Genomic DNA, 24,076 nt, shown 5'->3' with positions numbered 1-24,076 from the left:
GGCGCATCTGGTGCATATTGCCAATTTTTAGTGGAGGCAAGGTTTCATTTATTCTTTAGTCAATGCGTTTTCGTTTAATTAACTTTTGTTATGTATGGGGTTTTGTTGGTTTAGTCATTATCACCGGATCATGCATTTACGTTCATTTTTGCCCTCCTGTCCCACCCTCCCTTTCTAATCATGGCCTCCTTTCCTGTAGTGTCAACTCAAACTTCATGAATTAAATGTCAACTCAAACTTCATGAATCAAAGAGCAAGAAAGATAAAAATGAACTAACAACATACAGAACTCACACTGAAAACGACATGGACATTCCAGATAAGAAGGGATATGAGGTGTATATCGACAGCTCTGCAATTTCAGAGGACAGCTTTGTAAGTCCAAATTCAGGGGCGGACCCTGACACTTTAAGAAGTCGGGGTTCCTTAGAAAAGGGGGGATACTAGGACATTATTTGACATTTTTGGTCAATTTTACATATGAAATTGACAAATTTTCCAAAAGAAAGGGGTGCTTAACCCCTGCACCCCCTTCTGGATCCGCAATTGAAATTAATTTTGAAATTATTTTTTAAAGGCAAAATACGGAAGTCTATACAGGCTTAAAGCAACTTGATTCATTGAAAATGCCGGACGTAATAAGGTAGATGGAGAGGAAAAAATAACATCAATAACATTAAAACTGTAAAGTTGCAATGCTGGTGGCTTCATTTAAGTTCCCGTCGCTTTTGTTCATTGTAACCTACACTGAGTGACGGGAGACCCATTGGCGAATGGATTACATTTAAACTTGGGGTAAACACCACATCAAAGAAAATCTTGTATACTTGGACCTCAAAGAAGATATCTTAGACAAAATTTGAACAGGTAGATGAAAATTTAAACCACGTGCCTTTTACACCTGAATAAAGTGTCGGTGTAATTCCTTTGATCTTTTCAAAACCAATTATTTATATGTGTAAAGCTTGCGGTGAAGCGATTACTTCTCCGCCCTCGACAACCCTTTAAATAACAACGAATAATACACTCCAGTTTACCGTGTCAACAATTTTGTTTAAGAAGCATACGTTTTGAAAGGCTTTAATTTCCTCTGAACTCGCCTTGATATTGAATTCAATTGGTTGACGGTCAAGATCAAAGGGATAAAGGAGCGTTTTGATTGGCTGGCGGAAGATCTAAGGTAAAAATTTTAATACACTATTTCATGAGAAAATTGTGGAGTTTTGGGAGGGGAAATTGCTATTTAGTACACATTTTAACGGGCCATTATACATTGTAAAGAATTGCATATTGGCGAATTCACACTTTGATAGTAGCTGAAGGAATTTTAACTGACCATGGCCACTGGAGTTATAGCAGCTCCCCAGCCTCTGCATTATTTTCCGGTAAGAAATTATAATTAATTTTATATGAAGATAAATTTTATTGAAATAAAGAAAGCTGGTAGTTGAAATTGCTCTGTCAAGTTTCGAAATTTATATAATGAATAAGTAAATCAACTGTAATGTTTCTTCTTTCTGAAAATTACAGATAATTAATATTGAAAATATATCTACTTGTACTTAAATTACATTTAATCTTAATTTGAATTTACATTTTATTGGAACAAAATACACATTGTCATTGAATTTGACTGTAAATTGTAATTGAATTTGAATATACAGTGTAATTGAATTTGAATATAAATGATATTTGAATTGGAATATACATTTCAAGATTTATTTTGTATATCGAATTTACCTATACGTTTTCAATGAATTTTAATATATAATTTCATTTGAATATATACATTTAACTACATTGTCAGCATCATGTCACTTGAAGCACACATTTTTTGTTAAAATTTGTATATGTAAATATATATTTCAATAGTTTTGATATTCATTTTTGAAATTTGAATGACTGTTTTTAATTGTGAACATGTTCAATTTTTTTTAATTCATAAATTCAGTTTCAAAACAATTTTTGAAACTTGAATACTAGCTGTGGTTTATTTCTGGGTACATGTTCAGATATTTGAATATAATTTCAAATAAAATAGAATATACATTATTAATTAAATTTGATATACATTTCTCATGAAATTACATGCACATGCATGTGATGCAGGAAGTATACTCTCTCTTAAAATACAAGATGGTCGTAAACAACGACTAATATTAGATATCTGTGATAAATCATTACAGCGATGCACTCCAAGCTTGATTGACAAGGATTATATCTTTTATTGCATTATTCAACTTGATAAATAAAATGCAATGAAAAACAGGGTCCAATGTCCCAAGTAAGAGGTGGCTTGAACAACAACAAAAAATAGATTTCAGTAAACGCAAGGTCAATGACTGTGACTTTTCCGCTGATTTAAATGAAGGCATTGTTTTTGCATATGCACTGCGTGTACTTGTAAGAAAATGGTAAAATCTCTATCGTCACCATTCCTTTCACCTACTGGCATTCATAATGGATCTATAGAACATTTTCATTATTTAAAAGCAGCCTGAGACACTTACTGTCAAACATTGGTACGGTACACAAAGATATACCTGCCAGAGGCTCTGTCACCTAATGCTACGGTACACTAAGATATACCTGCCAGAGGCTCTGTCACCTAATGCTACGGTACACCAAGATATACCTGCCAGAGACTCTGTCACCTAATGCTACGGTACACTAAGATATGCCTGCCAGAGGCTCTGTCACCTAATGCTACGGTACACTAAGATATGCCTGCCAGAGGCTCTGTCACCTAATGCCTGTAGTCAGGACCAATTTGTCATCTACAAGAATTAGGATACAAGAAACAGATATCAGTGAAAAACTAATTCATAATATTTGTTATTATTTTGATGAAAACTCTAGTAAACTTTAATTTTATGGAATCGTTTTCTGCTTTTTTATTTTACACAAACGCAGCGATTAAATATAGATAAATAGAAACCTCAAAGTTTTCATTAACATTTAATGCAATTTTTACCAGTTATTAATGTGAAATTATCTTTTAAATTTTCTTTGAAGTTTTTTTCTGTAAGGCTTAAAACTTATTCATACATGCTTTTGCCTTTTTAAAAAGCATATAAGTTTATCTTTAAACGCATGTTATACTTAGCCAGGAGCGCCATAATGCGTTATAAACTCTTCTTAAAGGAGAGGTATTTATTGTTGTTTATTTTAAAAGGCACGAGTCTCTTCAGAAGTATGTATCTTTAAAAGCTAAAATTAATCAAGTATGCATTAAACTTTGAATGATGAATGGCCGTTGTTTTCTACACATACTTGTTACATATTCTTTGTCTGTTCAGAAAACACAGACGAAGTTAATAACTGATTTAAAAGAAAAATGAAATATGTTGTCTTTATAACTACAAAGTCATGAAAGTATATTATTGTAGAAAGTTCAAAACGAATGGGATATGTACATGAATGTAAAAAAAAGTATATATGTATATGCACAATTGCACAACTTCTTAAAATGCAAATATTGTAATTAAACATGAGGAAATGAGAACAAAAGTAATAAACATGAAATATGTTTCACAGGTGCTTGGACTGATATATCTTACGCTGTTTTTTAATTTTCGTTAAAATGGGGAGAAGTCAATCGTCTCTTGAACAGAACTATCTATTTTACATTTATTTGATTTTTTGTTCCGCGTTTCTTTGTTCAATAATGTTTTATGATTTTATTCATATTTAACAATTATTAGCGACTAAATACACAAACAAATAAATGCAAGGGATAAACTTGTCCCGTCTACTATTATAATGAAAGAATGCTTTTAAAATTCTAATAAATTATGATTCACGCATCACATTTTCAGCCGTTTTAAAATTCACAACTAACACTTACGATCGAAATAATTTGATCAAATCTTCCCACACTTTAATACAAAGTTATTCATTTAATAACTCTAAAATATTCTTTTTCTCTACCAACATCAAAGTATGACCTTTGAACTTGTAGGTTTTTATTTACATGAATATGAAAGGACTAATTGAAATCTAACTGCTAAATAAATATGTAAAAATATGCCTTTAGTCAAAAGGCGTGGAGAAAATTACATGAGAATCTGCATGAGTTCACACCTGCACTGATTGAAGTGAAGATTTAACGAATGCACAAATTCATTGACATATTACTGATTATAAGTTATAAAAAAGTCAAGCAAAGATTACGATATAATTGTTTGTTTCTCCCATTACTTCCTTCTACTTATACTTACCTACCTATTTACATGTACATGTATCTACCTGCCTACCTACCGTGTACATGTACATGTATTTACCTGCCTATCTGCCTACCGTGTACATGTATATAACATGTCTAATAAGGTGTCTTATACTTTGGGGCATTGTGCTTGATGTTTAAGGGCAAAGAAAACATAGTTTAGATCTACATGTACATGTAGTATGGATTTGTTTTGTAGTTACATGTTGAGTTGCAGGTTTTATTCGAAAAGTTTTAGATTTAAATACAAGAATACGTACCATACATGTACATGTATAAAACTGCACACTTCAGGTATTTGAATACAGAAGACACAACACATAACTTTGCACATGTACATATCTATTAGATTTCAATATAACTTTGCTACATGTATAACATAATTAGTTAGCAAAATAATTACAAGACTTTAGTTATGACATGTACAATACATGTACATGCAATTATGAGAACTTAAGTGAGGATTTTTTAAAGAAACATTCATTTTACAGAAGACAAAACTTAATCAATATGACAATATATGGCTTGAATACATAACACAACCAGGTCTTTTGCGGCCCCTCTTTTTCAGAAAATATTTAGTCGTATGTTATATTTACATGGTCATGTAACTTTTTAGCATTAGAACTTTCTACATTTACAAAGAAAGAGTGCAATTTTTATTAATGAGATTTCTTTGTTTAGTAATAAATCAAACTGTAAATGATTGTTTTCATCAAACGAACATATTCTACATTCCAATTTCAACTTTTCACAGCAAGGTAATACGTACGAATATCAGCTTCAAATTGAATTTAATAGTCCACAGGAAAATGTGAAAATATGAATCTTAAATTCTTCTATAGAAAACTGTTGAGCTAAGGCGTCAGGTAGGCATTGATGGTGACCATTGATTAAAATTGATTTAAAACGCTGTTTTTGTTCAGCATTTCGCATAATCCTTACTCATGAAGAATATAAACAATGGTTATCTAGTTATTTGTACATGTACATGTATGTACTGTGAAACTAAAACTTAATTGAGTTATTTGACGTCGTTAATGAAACTTTGTCATTCCCACATTGTACAGTGCTCCGCCAGTCGGCTTACTGCCAATGCATGATATAGCAAGACACCAAATATAATAGTAAAATGTGCAGCGAAAGCTATATCTTTATATAGCCTAGCTGGTCGAGTGGTCTAGGGCGCTGAAATTAGTGCAGGCAGCGTTGCCATAGATGTCACAGCGGTACGAGTTCGAGTCCCGCGGAGGGAACGACCAAAAATTTGCATTGCAAATTTGACAGTTCTAACATCGTTGGGAACTTTTATATATATATATAGACAAATAGAAAGGTCTGAAAAATTCACAACGATGTTAGAACTGTCAAATTTGCTATATATATAATTTAATTATTTAAATTTCCCAAAATATTAAACGGCTTGTTACTTGAAAGCCATGAAATAGTTTTTCATACCGATTTACATCACAGTACAACGTCTCTATTTTTTCCAAAAAATTCTGTTATTTAAATGTAGCTGAGGTGGGTCGGATGCGTTGAGGGGCTGTGATCTTGCATTTAACATTAAAACTGACATGTGCAGCTGAACAATTATAACCCCATCACTTATTCGTGTTTTATAATAGATGCATAAGTTAACAAATCTAACACAGTTTAAATAATCTAATATAAAATTAGGTTAAAAATAAATAAATACAAAAATGCTGATTTTTCTACAAATAAATAAATAAATATAAGCAGACAAAGTACATGTAACATGCCTTTTCTTTCTATTTACAGCGACCTTGTGTTGAGAATATTGGCAATGAAGTACGTTATATCTGTTCAGATATGCCGCCTAAAGCAGTCCTCCCGCTTCACCAGGAAATCACATACAGCTCTCCCAACCCACGGGGTCCTTCGTGGCAAGGTCCGACAGTTCCAGATCACTCCCTTCATATGAGATCCCCTCTCCAACCACTGCCTCAGAACTATCACGAATTAAAAGTTCAACAGGAGCTTCAGATACAAAGAGAACAATTTAACTACGAACTGCATCAGGCAAGAATGATACAAAATAACCTTATGGCAACACGGGGACAAATGATGCAACATGCAACTGGAATACCATTGAGGTCACAACCTCTGACTCCTATACCGTCACGTAATATACCAGTTCCACAGCAACAGTTATCGCCACAAACTGCAACGGAAGCAGAAATTCCTTGGTGGAGCGTACAGTCGCCACAAACTTCAATGCCGGAAATGAAAATATTTGGAACTAATGAAGTGGGAATTCCAAACCAACTTGGAGGAAATGTTAGTTATCGATCTCAAATTGCCTCTATGTTAAACAATATGCGACCGATAATTGCACCGACAAGACGTTGTCGAAGGTGTCGTTGTCCCAATTGCCAGAATTCAAAAGGTTCGGATAATCCATCAAAAAAGAAGCAACACATATGCCATATACCAGGATGTGGGAAAGTGTACGGTAAAACATCGCACTTAAAAGCCCATTTAAGGTGGCATTCGGGAGAGCGGCCGTTTGTGTGTAATTGGCTTTTTTGTGGTAAAAGTTTCACCAGATCAGACGAACTTCAGCGTCACCTAAGGACGCACACAGGTGAAAAAAGATTTGGGTGTAAAGAATGCGGCAAGCGTTTCATGCGCAGTGATCACTTGAGCAAACATTTAAAAACTCATGACGTTAAGCGTTTAAAAGAACAAACACCGGAAGAAGAAAATAACCAATCGGAAGACGAAGATGTCGACGTTGACGGTTTAGATGATGACGATTCTGACAGCTTCGACGAAAGTTCATGTATAGAAATTTCGTGAGGAAATTTGGGCAAATTTTAACGAGACCGATTTTTTTCTTGCTAGGTCAGAGTCTTTGGAATACATTATAGTGCTTATTGTGTGCTTGGGCATTAATGCCAGAATGATATCGATACTTTATGTACTGCTATTTTTGTGGCCATAGCGGGTCGCATATTCTGGATATATAATGGTGCTTTCTTTCTAAATTAAATATTGGAGATTGCAAACAAAATATTTAATGTGCAACGTAAAACTAATGTACTAATGTGCGCTTTAGGTCATATATTTTTGTGATACGATTTAATATTTTAGAGGAAAAAAATTATTAAACATGTGTATTGTGATTTTCTTTTTATATCTTGCATTGATATTCTTAATACAAAAACTTTTTTCTACTGAGACCTATTACGGACACGTACAAATGCATGGGCACGTACAAATCCACTTTACAAACTGTAAACCACAAAAATAAAACGTGTTGCTTCGAATATCTTACATTTGATTTTGAGACATATTTTAATTTTTAAATTAACTTTTCGACAAAGTTTCTTAAACTATTATGTATGTAATACATATATAATATATGTACAAACCTTTGCCTCAGCATCAACCATGAATTCGATTTGTATCTCTGGAATATGTTAATTATATATAAATATAGGCTATATATATCGAAATTGACTAGCAAAGGGAAAAAATAAACTCCTCGATAAACAATTATTATACACATGTATCTCGAATCAGAACTACCACATCATGTTGTAATATTCGAGTCCTCGGTAAACTACTTACGTTGATATAATTATAAGGGTATAATTCCATTATGAGAACAATCCAGGACGATCTGTTTACTTTCACAGAAGGCTTCGAATTAAAACAAAAAAAAAAAAAAAAGCCAAAAAAAACCTATGATAATCAAAGCTAAGATAAACCATTTACTATACCCTAACATTGTTACCTTATACATGTGCATGGAAAGAAGACACGGGCTTCTTACTAAACAATCGGGAAAACTATTATATTTTTCTAGCACTATTGGTAGGACAGGTTCAGATATATTCACTTCTTTATGTGACATAAGTCCTTTCTGTATTTAGATCTGTATTTTTGAGAAAACCACACGTAACCTACCACTAAAATCAACAAAATCAAGCAAAATCGAGAACGGTAGCTCTTGCAAATAGTCAATTTCATACACAATTTATGTAAGTGCAAGAACCAAATGAAAACAAAAGACTGGTTGTGTGATTAGGAACTAAACAAGAAATTAGAGCAAGTTTCGTTGGTTTTGACATGCATGAATCACCTTTTGTCTGTTTTTTTTATAAAGATTGATACCTAATACCATCATCATTGATATTTACAGCATATTACTACAAAATTACCTATTTTCCATACCCTTCCGATCTTTTGGCTGAGTTATACTAGTAGTTTTGATTTACATGGTTACTTTCAATGAAGTAATTATGATTACTGGACTATTATGATCTGATGTAAATTGTTCATTTCTTTAGTTGTTTAACCTACTGCATGATCAGAAGCGAGGTCTACCTCAGTTTGAGATAATGGTCCATTTACGAAAGGGGGCACGTTTTAAGGCGTATCCACAAACTGATACAGTAGTGTATCCAGATTCAAAAGGGGAAATGAACATTTAAATCGACTATTTTAAAGGTATTCTCAAGTTTTTTTGTTTTTTGTTTTTTGTTTTTTGTTTTTTTTGGTGTGTGTACTATCGAAGCAGTCCACGAAAATACACGGCATAAAAACGATTTAAAATTATGAATAAAAACTGGTGCTTTTAAAGCGATGTTTGATGCGAATAACATTTGAAACTAAGCCCCATTTCATAATCAGAGCCTTGGATCAGACTCGGATATAGCAGGAATATCAGTCAATACGACAATGCTCGTTTTTCTCGCGTTTTCTTACGGTATATTGACCTTAGTGTGGATCAAAGCACATGACTAAGAGGAGCAAGTCTTTATGGAAATAAAACACAGAGAAAAGTCAACAAACGTGGAGCTTTGATCATTTGTAAATCAGGCAACCCAACGACTTAATAGCGATTAATTGAATGCGTGAATTGGGTACAATTTTCTCTTTAATATATGACTTCAAAAGGAAGTCCCGTCAATATATCCCGTCTTAAATAGACGATCAGCGACAAGATCTGACACATCATCTATAGTAGAAAAATATTAGTGCTTCAATATAGTTCTCAACATTTGAAGACAGAAAGATTAATGTTGATTTTTTTTAAATCCTGAGGCATAGCTAATTGCACTTACAGCTTAAATTCTTACAAAGCTTTGCTGATCAATGCACGGTGTGCGAACAGTATGTACACGTAATATAAATAAGTCCTTCTTTGATAGTATACAATGTACATGTACCCATCAGTTTAGAAAAAGACAGATAGCTACATATGGCAGACGTGAATCCGGAGATTTCGGGAAGGTTGCTCCGAAAAAAGGGTGAGGGGCAGGGTATTTTTTTTTGTCTAAATATGCCCATTATTTACATAATGTTCAAAAAAGAGGGATGTTTCAACCACCGGATATTGCTGCTCAGATGTTAAACCCCAACAATCAATCAATCAATCAACCGCCGGATCCAATACATGTACGTAGGCGAATTTCAAAATGGGGAAAACTCATTTAATTTGATAAGAAAACAAAAATCACTTTTCAATATTTTTTTTCTTTTGAGAATCTGTACGTAACTTAACCATATCATTGACTTTTATTACATCATGAAGCAAAATCTATACATTTGTTTATTCAACCTAGTGACCCACCAATTCAACCCAGTGCGCCACCAAAACTAATTTTAACAACTTTAAGAACTCTTTGATTAAACATGTTTTATCCAATCAACGAAAACCTGCATAAAAAGAAACCGATTTTTACTAAAATTTAAACTATTTTTTGTAGATTTTATCACCTAAATCAACAACGTCATCCGATACTTTTGATGTTATTAACTAAAGTCCTTTGTGACGGCGACAATATCGTTGAAATGAAGAAATAATACTTCTGTCAAATTCCGGATCAGGTTCCAAACGACAAATGCGAACGGGCCCAGAAAATTATGGTGGTCAAGTACATCATTTTTAGAATGACTTGGCATTAAAGAAAGTAGCGTTACCCTCGAACTCCTTAGCCCCATACACGAGATAGACCAGAAACATTAAGACAGACTGTGGCAAAAACCATGGGGACAACTGTGAGACATTCGGTTCTTTAAAAGGGAACCCAGTTCTTTTTTTATTCAAAGCGGGATCTACATGAAATAACCACATGAACACACATTTTAAACTTAAGTATTGGAATCAGTAAGAATTAGGCAAAATTGAAGCTCTAAAAAACAAAAACAAAACACACACACACACACACACACACACACACACACACACACACACACACACGAATTTGACACTTTAAGCACATAGTATATGGTCTATTGAAGTCGACAATTCATCTCAGAAGTGCCAGAGAAGACAGAAAAGCGAGTTTAAAGTTACAATAGATTAAAAAGAGAAGAGTGAGTTACATGTATTTCCCTTTGATCAAATTTTAGTAGCAATGATTCTCAAATAATTCATACCTCGAGCTACTGACCCTATAAAAGAATTTGCAGAAACTTGTAACATTTTAACAAGATTTCACCCACAGCCTGATTCTTAGGATAGTAGCACTTAAATAAATCAGTTATTATATTTAACTATTTAACCGGTTGGGTGCAATTTGTCGTATTTCGACGCAGAGGTGGTCAAAAATGAAACATCATTCTTGGAATCATATTATCTGAAGTGTTAATTTGAGTTTATTTGAATTGTTTGAAATCGTTTTGAATTATTAAAACGCCGCCTGGATGTAGATTATTTATTTTCATTTGTATCTTTATACTGTTGTATTTAAGATACGCATTAGATGTTATCTGGACTCGGAAAGAAACCACGGTGGATTATGTAACATATTTATCAAGTCATATATTGTTACGATATTGCATTAAATGGCATATTTCGATACAGATACAACCACCCAAGTAAAATACCAAATTCAACAAGTGTGCATTTTTCAAATATCCCAATACTAAATAACTTGAATGCAAATAAAACAAAGAAGTATACTTCCTTAAGTAAACAATGGTTTTCTTTGTGTTTTTGAAAGGAGATTTATTGAACCTCCTCTGGAGACTACATTTATTTTTATACCCCCACTTACAAATCCGGGGTACCTATTGATAGAGGTGCCCTCCCTTCCGTCCATACATCCTTCTATCAGTATATACGTCGGTTAGGCAGTAGGCTCCATGTACTTGTCTTTTATCGGTAACTCCTACAAACTGAATGAATTTTTTATATGAAGCTTTCACAGAATAGGGGTATACATTTTAGCGAGCATTGCTTATAGCTTTCTAGTTCTTTTTTCGTTCTTAAAATATTGAATAACCTTTGTGTAGTGAGATTGCGGTCGGCTTACAATATAAAGACATGCGGCCTAGGGTCTGTCTAAGACTATTAAACAATTAAAGAAAGGTGTTAAGAATTATTAAAACTTAACTACATGTAATTCAATCGTATGTATACATGTACTTAAAAATTTTCCAAAATTTCACACTTCACTATACCAGTACAACACACGAAACTGGCCTTAGGTTGAACCTGGACAACGTCAATCTGATATCCAAAATTTCATTAAAATCTGTCAAGCCACTGACTTTCAATGCAAATGTTTTAATCTGTTTGTTTACATTAAATTCTACAATATGAGGTGTTCAGATGGACTTCAAAAATACTTAAAAGCTCAGAAGGATTTGATTAAAGTTAGACCCAAAGAAGCGCTTGAATCTTTCTAAGTGGACCATTTGACATTTTTCCGCCCCACGTCTTATGTTCCAAGTTTATATATACTTCAGTCTATGTACACTGTGGTCGGATTCCTGTTGTACTTAATTTAGCTATTGAATTTTAAAGATCGGCTTCTTTTGAGGGCTTAACTTTAATCTTTCTAATACAAAGTGTAATATTTTTTCTTCTTTGAACTTTAAATAAACCAACGTTCACAAATCCTTTTGAAGATTTCGTTCAAATCCCTTCAAAAGCAGCACTTCTGCTGTCCAACAGTGCAACAGTAGTCCACCCCTTTAACACACTATAGACTTAAAAGGTATTTCATTGTTGAATTAGAAATACATGTACATGTATACAATATATTTTCCATATCTAGGTATAACACAATTGTACACCTGTCGTTTAACTCAGGTACTGTTGGTGATGTGAACATTTTAATATGATAAATCATACCATATATGTATGCAAAACTTTAGTAGTTCCCGACAGGTTTTTATTTTATTTTACATGTTTAAGGATTGTTTTAGTCTCTAGAAATATAACTAAAGCCTTCCAGGAGGCTACATCGCTCACCTGTTTATCTGCAATAATTATCAATGAATCGACCAACATCTTCTACTCGATGAAAACTTTTGTAGACTTTGTCGTCAAGATTATTTCATAAATTGAAAGTTGTTGTTTTTTTTGTGTTTTTTAATCTATTATGGTTTTAAAAAGGACGTAATTTTTCGCCTTTCAAGGACAATAATTCTAATAGGGAATCTTCCAACTCCGGCCCTATTCTCATTTTCTGTGAGATTAAATTGACGTGAAGTCGTTCGGAACTACCTAGTCCATATGTTGATATGGAAAAATTCTCTTTTTCAATATAAATAACAAAGGTAATTTTTTCAAAAGATCCCTTAATCGAGTTTTCATATGAAAAATAAAGATAACTTTGGATCCTGAAAAATTCGAAAGATCTTTTGGAGACCCTAAATTCAAGATGATTATCAGAATATAATAGCATTAATACCTATGATTTTTCAACACTATATACTTCTATTCCCTATACTCAGTTAAAATTCCGACTCAAAAGTATTACACATTGTTATTTCTCCAAAAAAGATGGTACACCTAGATACAAATATATAGTTCTTGGTAGAAATGCCCCATACTTTGTAAAAAATAATTCCAAATCATCTTCCAAATATACAGAAGATGTTTTTAAAATGCTGGAATTTTTGATCGACATCTTTGTCCAGTGTGGTGGACGCGTTTTTCAACTTCGGCATTCCAGTGGGAACAAATTGTGCTCCTCTACTTGCTGACCTATTCCTTCCCTCTTATGAGGTTGACTTTATAGCTGATCTGATCTGAAAGAAAGAATATCGTTTAGCTAGATCTTTTAATTTCATTTTCGGCTATATAGATGACGTATTATCGTTAAACAATCTTAGTTTCGGGGATTTGATACATCGCATCTACCCCAAAAGAACTTGAGATAAAGGATACTATACTCGGCGTCACATAAATAACATACTGTTAAAATTTGAATAAAAATATTTCCTACGACTTTATTGACACCAACCGTCGTTTAAATTGTCTTAAATGACTTGCTCATTCGTTTAGCCAAACAGCTTCTCAAAAACAAGTCGCTTATTAGCTTAAATCATGCGTAACAAATCCTTACGGGAAAATCCCATACTAATATCCGCCATGTTGCTTTTTACGGGACGATTTGTTTACAAACGAAGTGCGTAAGTTCCCGTCGAACTCCGGTGACAATCGTCTGCTTGATCAACTTCTCGGTATTGTACGTTGTTCGCGTAAAATAAATCCGAGATATCCGAAATAACGCCGAATTGCATTCTGGGTTCTTCGGTTTTTGGACAAACCATTTAAACGTAAACAACATCTCCTAGCAACCCGATCACTGTAAACATGGCCGACTTTTTACAATGTAAATATTGCCACCTAGAATTAAAATGTGACCGGAATTTAACGATTCAATGTTTAGGGAGAAGCCGTTTGGCTAAACGAATGAGCAAGTCATTTAAGACAATTTAAACGACGGTAGGTGTCAATAAAGTCGTAGAAAATATTTTTATTCAAATTTTAACAGTATGTTATTTATGTGACGCCGACTATACAGACACTGTGAAGTCTGTCTCATATCTTGACCTGCACTTAGAAATCGATGCTAAAGGAAAACTATTGACCAAACTTTACGACAAACGTGAAGACTTTTCATTCAGGATTATCAACTTTCCTTTCATCTGTGGCAACATCCCTTCAGCCCCTGCGTATGGAGTTTTCATATCATAATTCATACGTCATACCAGAGCTTGTCGAAGCTACGCAGACTTTTTGTATCGTGCTAGACTTCTTTCAATTAGGCTTCTGTCAACTACAGAAGTTTTATGGTCGTCATCATGAACTCGTGATTCGTTATGGTGTATCTATCTGCAACATGAAAACTGATTTGTTCAACGTGTCATAGTTTTCCTTTCCTCTTTCCTCTACCCCGAATTTGACTTTTTATGAGAAGCTCGGTGGGTGTTTCTAGATAAGCAGAGAACCTTTATCCTACCGGTACACCTGGCCCATTCTCCAAATTTTGAGTGGAGTCCGAGTTGCTCATTTACTTTTGTTACTTTGCATGTTTTATTTTAGTTACTTTATGTTCTTTGTAGTGTTTGTCTATTTTCCATGTCTGGTCTTTGTCCCTGCCCTGGATTACTTTCCTTTGATTTCCGCTGGAATCTTGGTTCCATTGATTATTCTTCTGCAATATATTGTGAATTAGCTTTTGGGGTTCTGCGGTATTTACCCGAGACAGATCTTGATACACCGCCCATATCTCAAAGTGCCTGGATGTTCGGAAAAGACAATGAAGACCTTTGTAGACCTATTTTTAGCCGAAAAATGAAGTCGTCTTCATTATTCTTTATCTCATTTAGTTTTAAGATATAGTACCTTGAATTTAGCGGCTTAACACCCACTGATAACACATACGACTATTTTATTTGACGTATAAAAAATCCAAACGCAATTTTTGTGCAGGATAACTTGAGAATCATTCAAAGGACATTAATATCTGTCAAGATGTTTAAAGACGACGACAGAAGCCACGTGATGGTAAAAGATCACATATAGGCTACAGACCACTAATGTCACTAAGTTCAATGTGTTATAAAGTTTCTACCTTTAGTACTATATATATCATCTATATACACTATCTTTACACTAGGAGCCTTACAAATATCATAGGACATTGCGACACACTACTAGAAGTCATTTAGCTGAAAACAGAACGAAAATTCCCCCTTATTTCACAATAAAAAGCTTCGCCGAGCGCAGCATGATATGATCGCAGACAGTTGAACTCTGATCAAATGGGACAAGTGTGGACACAATATTATTTTGTTTGACCCACTTAATCATAAGGACGTACAGATCATTATGGATACAACAACTGGTTTGGATACAGAATATTTTTAAATTCAAATTAAGTAAAAAGTTCTGCTTTCAGGGACTAGAAATTAAGTTGATTTTTTGGGGTGTAGTCCTTTGGCCCAATATATCTCAAAAACCGTAAGAGATATATATATCTTAAATCTGATTGAATACTGCAGAAAATTTTTTTAGGGAATCAAAATTAAGAAAAACAAACAAAATCGGACCTAAAATGTTATGTTTTTTTGGGGATTGTGGTCCCTTTGACCCCTTATGACTAGAAAAATATCAGAGATATCTGAAATATGATTGAAAAAATGCATGCATGGATTTCCATTTGTTTTTAGTAGCAAGTGGCAATATTCAATAGAAATTTGATGACACTCGGTTCAATAGAACAGAAGTTATCGCACAGACACGGAAAAAAACTAACAACGACGCCTACGACAACGACAGCGTCATAACACTATACAATCGCATTTATGGCGTACGTTCTTTAAGATCATTGGTTGAACTAGTGGTGTGTAGCCTAAGTCTGAAGCGGCTTCAATACACCGAGTCTGAAATGGTTTTAATACACAAAGTCCGAACCGTTTGATGTACAGAATCTGAAATGGATTCAATACACAGAGTCTGACATGGGATCAATGCACAGAGTCTGAAAAAGCTTCAATGTACAGAGTCTAAAATGGCTTAAATACACAGATTCTGAAGTGGATTGAATAGACAGTCTGACATGGCTCCAATAGACAGAGTCTAACATGGCTTCAATATACTGAGTCTGACATGGTTTTAATACACGGCGTCTGACATGGTTTCAATAAACAGAATCTTACATACTTCCAATACACATAGCATAGTCTGACATTGCTTCAATATACTGAGTCTGACATGGTTTTAAATACACAGCGTCTGACATGGTTTCAATCCACGGAGTCTTACATACTTCCAATACGCATAGCATAGTCTGACATGGCTTCAATATACTGAGTCTGACATGGTTTTAATACACGGCGTCTGACATGGTTTCAATACATATAGCATATCTGACATGGTTTCAATACACAGAGTCTTACATACTTTCAATACACATAGCATAGTCTGACATGGTTTCAATACACAGAGTCTTACATACTTCCAATACACATAGCATAGTCTGACATGGTTTCAATACACAGAGTCTTACATACTTTCAATACACAAAGCATAGTCTGACATGGTTTCAATACACATAGCATAGTCTGACATGGTTTCAATACACATAGTCTTACATACTCCCAATACACATAGCATAGTCTGACATGGTTTCATTACACAGTCTTACATACTTTCAATACACATAGCATAGTCTGACATGGTTTCAATACACAGAGTCTGACATGGTTTCAATACACAGAGTCTTACATACTTCCAATACACATAGCATAGTCTGACATGGCTTTAATACACAGAGTCTTACATGCTTTCAATACACATATCATAGTCTGACATGGTTTCAATACACATAGCATAGTCTGACATGGCTTCAATACACATAGCATAGTCTGACATGGCTTTAATACACATAGCATAGTCTGACATGGCTTTAATACACATAGCATAGTCTGACATGGTTTCAATACACAGAGTCTTACATACTCCCAATACACATAGCATAGTCTGACATGGTTTCATTACACAGAGTCTTACATACTTTCAGTACACATAGCATAGTCTGACATGGTTTCAATACACAGAGTCTTACATACTTCCAATACACATAGCATAGTCTGACATGGCTTTAATACACAGAGTCTTACATACTTTCAATACACATAGCATAGTCTGACATGGTTTCAATACACATAGCATAGTCTGACATGGCTTTAATACATATAGCATAGTCTGACATGGCTTTAATACACATAGCATAGTCTGACATGGCTTTAAAACACATAACATAGTCTGACATGGTTTCAATACACAGAGTCTTACATACTTCCAATACACATTGCATAGTCTGACATGGCTTTAATATAAGTTTTACTTGAATAACCTAAGATATCACAATGTTATTTGGCCAAAGCCAAAACACTGCCTAGTATCACAGTCCTTTGTTATCACATATATCAGAATATTTTAGGCATTGCCATGGAAATAACTGTAATTGTGCCACTGTAATATTAACAATTTATAAGAACAATTTTGTAAAATGTGACCTCTACGAACTTAGTCTTAAAAAATCTATTTTTGCAAACCATTTAACTTACTACTTAAATTCATGCCTTCAGTAGTTACTGACGTTTTCATTTTTTCAACGAATTTACAATTAATCAATACTAGACCTTGCAAACATTTTTTGTTATAAGTGTGGTGTATAAAACCACAAAAACAAAAACACAACAAAAAAAAACAAACAAAAAAACCAAAAATAAACAAAAACAAAAGCAAAAGAAAACAGGAACAAAAAATAAACAAAGCAAACAAACAAAAAACAAACAAACAAACAAACGTAAAGTGAACCATTGATGATGAATTCTAATAACAATGAAATAAATTGCAAAGAAATGTAACATCAAAGGAAGGTCTGAGCTAAGGGAAAATAATCAACAAAAATCAATGAATTTAAGTCCTCATCATAAATAGTGTCTTCAAATCCATAAAAAGATGACTATTTGAATTTCTAAGGATTATTTCTTAGTATACAGGCACCCATACAGTGGAAATGTCAATGAATCGTCAAAAATATAAAGGAGCAACCATTCAATATAAAGGGAAGGGTAGGAATCATTTCGTTATTCCTTGCCCTTATTTCCCAATCTCCTACCCAACCTCTTAAATTAAATGGTTGCACCCTAATGGAGTCTTCTTTGTTCACAGATCTGTAACAAAAACAAAATATCTGGTCATCCTGAAAAAAGTATATAGACTTAACAATGATATATCAATAATAAAAGCTCCAAAGCGTGATATACATATTCTCGTACAAAAATGCTTATTCAGAAAATGTCATGCATTTCAGAATAAACAATATACACATGTATTTGAAAAAATGTACAATGAGGCTCTGAAAAAAATCATACGATACATTTTCTTGTGAAATGAAATTTTTACAGTTAGTTACTTTCAAACAATCAATAATCATTTTCATAAATTAGAGTAAGTATAATTTGGTCCTAAAGCAGGCAAGCTGGAATTTAAATAGGAAAACAATGTTGATGAAAAAAATTGTAGAGGTGTACATGGACAAATATTAAATAAAAATATATGGATTCAAAATATAAGATTTAAATTTAGTCACAACCGATTTTGCTTTGGTATAGGATAAAATAATAGTAAACACAAAATAATCACAGTTTCTTTTTATCCAACGCCATATCACAAAATGGAAGTATATGTATGTTTTTATAGAACCACAGAACTATTTATTTCAAATGCGATGTTATTAGGAAATATAAATTCTAACAACTTCAATCTTCCTTTAAATAAGAAAAAATCTCCTTTCAGTTACTATTCAGGTAAAAAATATCCACATCAGTGGTATAAGGGAGACGATCCATTCTTTTTACAAGACTTGTCATTATTATCATTTCTATACGAAATCTTAACAAGTCATCCAATAGAGTATACACACTTACTGATGATTTCAGACAAAACAAATGCTATTACAACATGTGATCAACTGATTTTAGTTTTCAATAGAATTTCAGATACGAAAAAAGTACAGTTTTCATATGATTTCCGAAAACATATTATTTCATGCGTTTTAAAAGCACAAAAATATTTTTATTATACTGGTTCATCATATTGTAACATATGAAAACACATGGTGCAATTATACCAGATAGATAAATACAGAATAACGGCGTTTTCAAATGGAAACGAAAAATATCATAGTGAGCTCGTTATGGCTAGATTTAATGTTCTATTCAGACGTTCAAAACTGACGTTCTTCTGTTTATAGGGGACATGACAGTGGATTGGATGTTGGGTTCCCAGAAGAAAATGCCGATGTATTCAGTATCTTGGCAGTAGCCAGAGATTGATAATATCAGACATTTAGAACAATGGGAAAACAATAAAAATGCTGATAAATGTATCAATGGATATTTTGCAGATCCTCCAAATTAATTTCTGTTCTATAAAATGGGTCTATTTCATTGAAGAACATTTCAAATGATGTGTTAGATGAGTTAAAAAAAGAAAAAAAACCGGTAAAAGTCGATACGTACCTATTAATGAAAAACAGATCACACAAACATGTTTAATGTCGTTCAGCATTAAAGTCAATAACATGAGAACACACTACAAGTACATTACAGAAAAAAAATGAAAAGATTACATCTGAAGAGGCCATTCATATGTATACTGAAAAGGAAAACAAAAACATTCCAACAATTGTCAATAAGTTAAACATTACTAATACATTGTACAGTAATAAGACATCTGAAATATGAAAAAAAAATACACCATACTAATAAAAAAAAGTATGGAAAACAGCAAATTGGACATTTGCTTTTACATATCTTAGTTTGTAATTTGACATTTAACATATAAAATGAAAAATAAAGCAATAAGTTGTTTAATTTGATACAAAATGAAAGATTGTATCGCATTCAACAAGATTTTGTCCCTTAATACATAGTGAGAAGTAAGACCACTACCATATATATAGCTAAAGAAATAAGATTGAAATTGAGCAGCCAATAAAAATTGGGGAGACGTATTTATAAAAAAAAAAACCGGTAAGGATTAAATGTATGCAGTCCACAAACTTAAAAGGGAAGCGATATAAATTCTAAAAATTCTGAAGTCACCACCTCAGAGCAGATGTTATCCCATTATGATCCTATGTCCTTGACATTTCACCTTTCACATCTAAGACTAGATATTTTAAATTCTAGTTTATATTCGATACAATATATGTATTCCATTTTCAGCATCAATACACTATTCCTTATTGTTTTTAATTTACTAAATTTCTAATATTTTCTCTTGTATATTTTTATTACTATTGTATACTTTTTTCATCAATGTGCTTTTTAAGACTTACCAGTCTACTGTAGAATTCAAAAGTTATTGAATGTGTTTGTAGTTATAGATCAAAATTAGAATTTATATCATTATGCATATAGATAAAGTGTCAGTAAAATAACTTCATCTTTTCTGATAGACTTGAGTCTTTCTTATTTTATTTTTTAAAAGAAATGAATAAACACCAGTAAAGTTGACTGTACATATATGTACATGTCATAAAGGTCTGTTTACAATTACTGAAGACCTTTTGGTGATCTCTGAAACTATTTGTTATTTTGTATTTTCGTTATACACGGATGCATTTGTATCGTTTCACGATATCTAGTTTCTTTTTGCTGATCCACACTGGCTGTTCAAGCAAAAAACACATCAACTACAAGCCTCCTCCATCAGCTTAAATTAAGTACATTTTAGTTTTTTTCTTATGAATATCGTCAAATATAATGTGCCGCCAATCACTTAAAATATAGAGGGTTAGAAAAGTTTACATATATCATTTTGCATTCCTTAATAAGTTAAATATACTCACTAGACTAAATCTAACTTGCTGAGCTTAATTAATTTTATAGCAACTTACCCAAAATTTTGTGCAAATAAATTATAGTACCCATCATACTCAGGCTCTATAGCATTCTTCTTCGCTTTGCAAATAGATCAAAATGAATATTATAAAACCATTTTCCATTTCTTGTATTTTGTAGTACAATGATTATGCATAGTGTTAATTAAGACTTCTTTGATTAACCAAAAAAAAATGATGTCTTGTGAAAATTACAGCGACAGCTTTATAAGAAGTTTAAGATCTCTGACACACAAGTATTATTGACATCACTGAAAAATGTTAATAGGATAATTTAATGGAAAGGGTTTATAACCAAAATTGTGATCACTAGTGCCCAAGATTGCCAAGCTTTAACAAGTGTGTGAAAGTTATTCCATGCACGAGTTAAATCTTATTGCGTTCTTGCAGAGCCCTATACTTAAATATAGGTCTATGGTTCTTACCAATGGATTCTTTTCAACATAGTATTGAGTTAAGTATATTGAAAACAAAACATATTTTCGAGTAGAAACATCGATTCAAAACGACAAAAAAACTAGTTCTACGTTATAAAAAAAAGCGTACAATAGAAGTTTTTGCATTGTAATGCAGCCTTTCAAGATCCTGGAAGTAAACAATTAAATGCAGATTGGTCTTTGAATTTTAATACATTCTACATTACAAATTCCGTAAAGAAAAATGAAACTAGATAGAGACTTACAAGTCCTATAGTTTGATTGCCATACCTGTACAAATGTAAACCCACTTATCGTATAAACCAACTGTTAATTATAAATCTGTGAAAAGTGTCCGCCATTTTTTATAGAGCATTTCAATTAAATTTGACAGAATGCAAACCGTACAAACACTTTTATCGTTATTTATGTATGAGGTAAAACCTCTGTGTTTCTGTTTTAGTGTGCCACACCTTATTATTAGACGAATAAGTACTCAATTATAGAATATTGAATATAATATTACTATAGAAACATAAAATAACCTACGTGATCAAGAATCTACTACTTGAAGTTCAAAGGCTGGGAATGGAATACACACACACACACATACACACACACACACATATATATATATATATATATATATATATATATATATATATATATATATAAAGGTCTGAAAAATTCCCAACGATGTTAGAACTGTCAAATTTGCGATGCAAATTTTTGGTCGTTACCTCCGCGGGACTCGAACTCGTACTGCTGTGACATCTATGGCAATACCGCCTGCACGAAGTCCAGCGCCCTAGACCACTCGGCCAGCTGAGTGTGCCTCTTACAATTAATCTTGATCATGGTAGGGAAGACACGTCGAGTTCAAGATGAAAATGATAAAATTGCAAGTATAAATTAAAATTACATTTAATAACAAAATACATTTGAACAGTTTTGAATATCAGAATTTTCAGAGTGTGGGTTAAGACAGCTTTCCAGATAATTCAGTTTGGTCTAGGGATGTTTCATTTTATCCTGCAATGAGGTTATATGTTAAACGAATAAGGTATACGGTTATTTTTTTTTGCTGTATCCGAAACATTAGCAGGTTATCGACTTTCTGGCTCCTCCCACTCACGTGATCGGCGGAACTACTTTTCTCTGGTATGCGTAAATTAATCATGGCCCCCACCATAGATACGATATAAACAAATTGCGATTGCATATCCGGTTAATCTTTTTTTTTTTGCTGTTTTGTTTTGTTTTCACCTGAATGAAATAAAAGATTTTATGTAAACCAAATAATGATTTTGTTTGTATTTTTGTTCACCGTTATATATATGGCAAATCCCAAATCTCGTTCATATTTGATTCATTGTCAGTTTGCAGACGACTTCCCCTGTCATTTCAGTCATGTCGGACTCGGAGCCAGAGTGTCCGTCACAATTTAACATAAACTGGTCCCCACTTAAAGAAATTGAAGCATTACAATATAGTAAAACTCTTGAAGAGACAAATGACCAGGAAATTTTTATGGTCTTGGATTTATTACTGCCTAAATCCCAAGATAATGAATCAGAGGAACACTACATTATATATCTGCCCATACAACTGCCTCCTCTTCTTCAAAAATCTCATACAAATATTTCAAACCCCTAAGAAACTAGTGCACAAATTTCACCCATGAACTCTACTGCCATATACCAAAGAGAAACAAGTCAGCTTCCACCTTCTTCGCGAAATTCAGAACTTTTATGTTCTTAAAATCGACTTTACAACATTCAAAATATTTGTATTTATTGTTCATTTAACTTATTTGTCTCTTGGAATTTTGATACATTGCTTATTTTCGGCAAACAGCTTTGACGGATTATATGGTGCGGATTGAATTTCAATGTTTACTGAGTCATACGCCATGCGTATTTTTTCTTCGGGTTTAACGATCGGGGCTCCTCAGGGGATATGCATTTTAAAATTTTATTTTAAAAATGTACAAACGCACAAAACTATTAATATAACAGGATAAAAACCATATAGGTACATTGTCGAAAATTATTGAAGATATGTGTATTCGGCTTGGAACGGGGGAAATAGCTCGGCAAAGCCTCGCATTTCCTACCTGTTCCGTCGCCTCATCACATATCTTCAATAATTTTAGACAATGTACCTATATTGTATATGTATTAGTCATGTACCTTCACAGGTAACACAGGTTTTCTCCAATTATTACATATTATTTCATATTAGAGAGGAATGTTCTTATTGGTAAAACCATGGTCATGTGCATTTTTTGTTAGTGTGTGTCGAAATGAAATTTTAGATATTATTATAAATTTTAGATTTTATCAATGGTTCAGGCGATATCATGGTCCCTTTGGTAGTCAATTTATCATGATAATACTCTCTAGATGAGCAACGCGAATCAATGAGGCCATAGATTTCCAGCTCTTTCCTGGTACCTACTATATTTCTATCACCAATACCAAACTAATTCTTTCATATACCAGTTGAAAAGAAATTGAAAAAAAATCATTGTAATGAAATTATCAATCTCTTCTGGTTATGACAAAATGCAACATTCAGTTGTATTATATGTGTTGATAGAACATCCCATCTGATACACTAATGTGTTAAGCTTACTTAAGGTTCTAGTTGTATTAGCCAGTAAGCTTATACAATCACTTTGCGTCTGTCGTCCATAAACATTTTAATTCTGCTCAACTCCTTGACCAATTTTTACC

General features: G+C 33.1%; 1 protein-coding gene across 2 annotated transcripts; it reads left to right on the top strand.

Moving 5' to 3' along the window:
• Positions 1 to 1,033: 1,033 nt before the first annotated feature.
• LOC148599180 (uncharacterized) lies at positions 1,034 to 7,935 on the top strand. Of its 2 annotated transcripts, none has more exons than XM_088557753.1 (2): positions 1,034 to 1,180; positions 6,008 to 7,935. In XM_088557753.1, the coding sequence occupies exon 2, from the start codon at positions 6,059 to 6,061 to the stop codon at positions 7,046 to 7,048; it is 990 nt and encodes a 329-aa protein (XP_088413879.1). In that variant the 5' UTR covers positions 1,034 to 1,180; positions 6,008 to 6,058; the 3' UTR covers positions 7,049 to 7,935. The 2 variants fall into 2 exon arrangements, with proteins under 2 accessions (XP_088413879.1, XP_088413878.1); XM_088557752.1 differs by lacking the exon at positions 1,034 to 1,180 and adding an exon at positions 1,202 to 1,385.
• The last annotated feature ends 16,141 nt before the right edge of the window (positions 7,936 to 24,076 follow it).

The sequence above is a fragment of the Perna viridis genome, chromosome 13 (assembly GCF_037379345.1).
Source record: "Perna viridis isolate PV_CMFRI_1.1 ecotype Kerala chromosome 13, ASM3737934v1, whole genome shotgun sequence".
Classification (NCBI taxonomy): domain Eukaryota; kingdom Metazoa; phylum Mollusca; class Bivalvia; order Mytilida; family Mytilidae; genus Perna; species Perna viridis.
The sequence above is the reverse complement of the archived record's forward strand: the minus strand, read 5'-3'. Positions and strand labels throughout refer to the sequence as shown.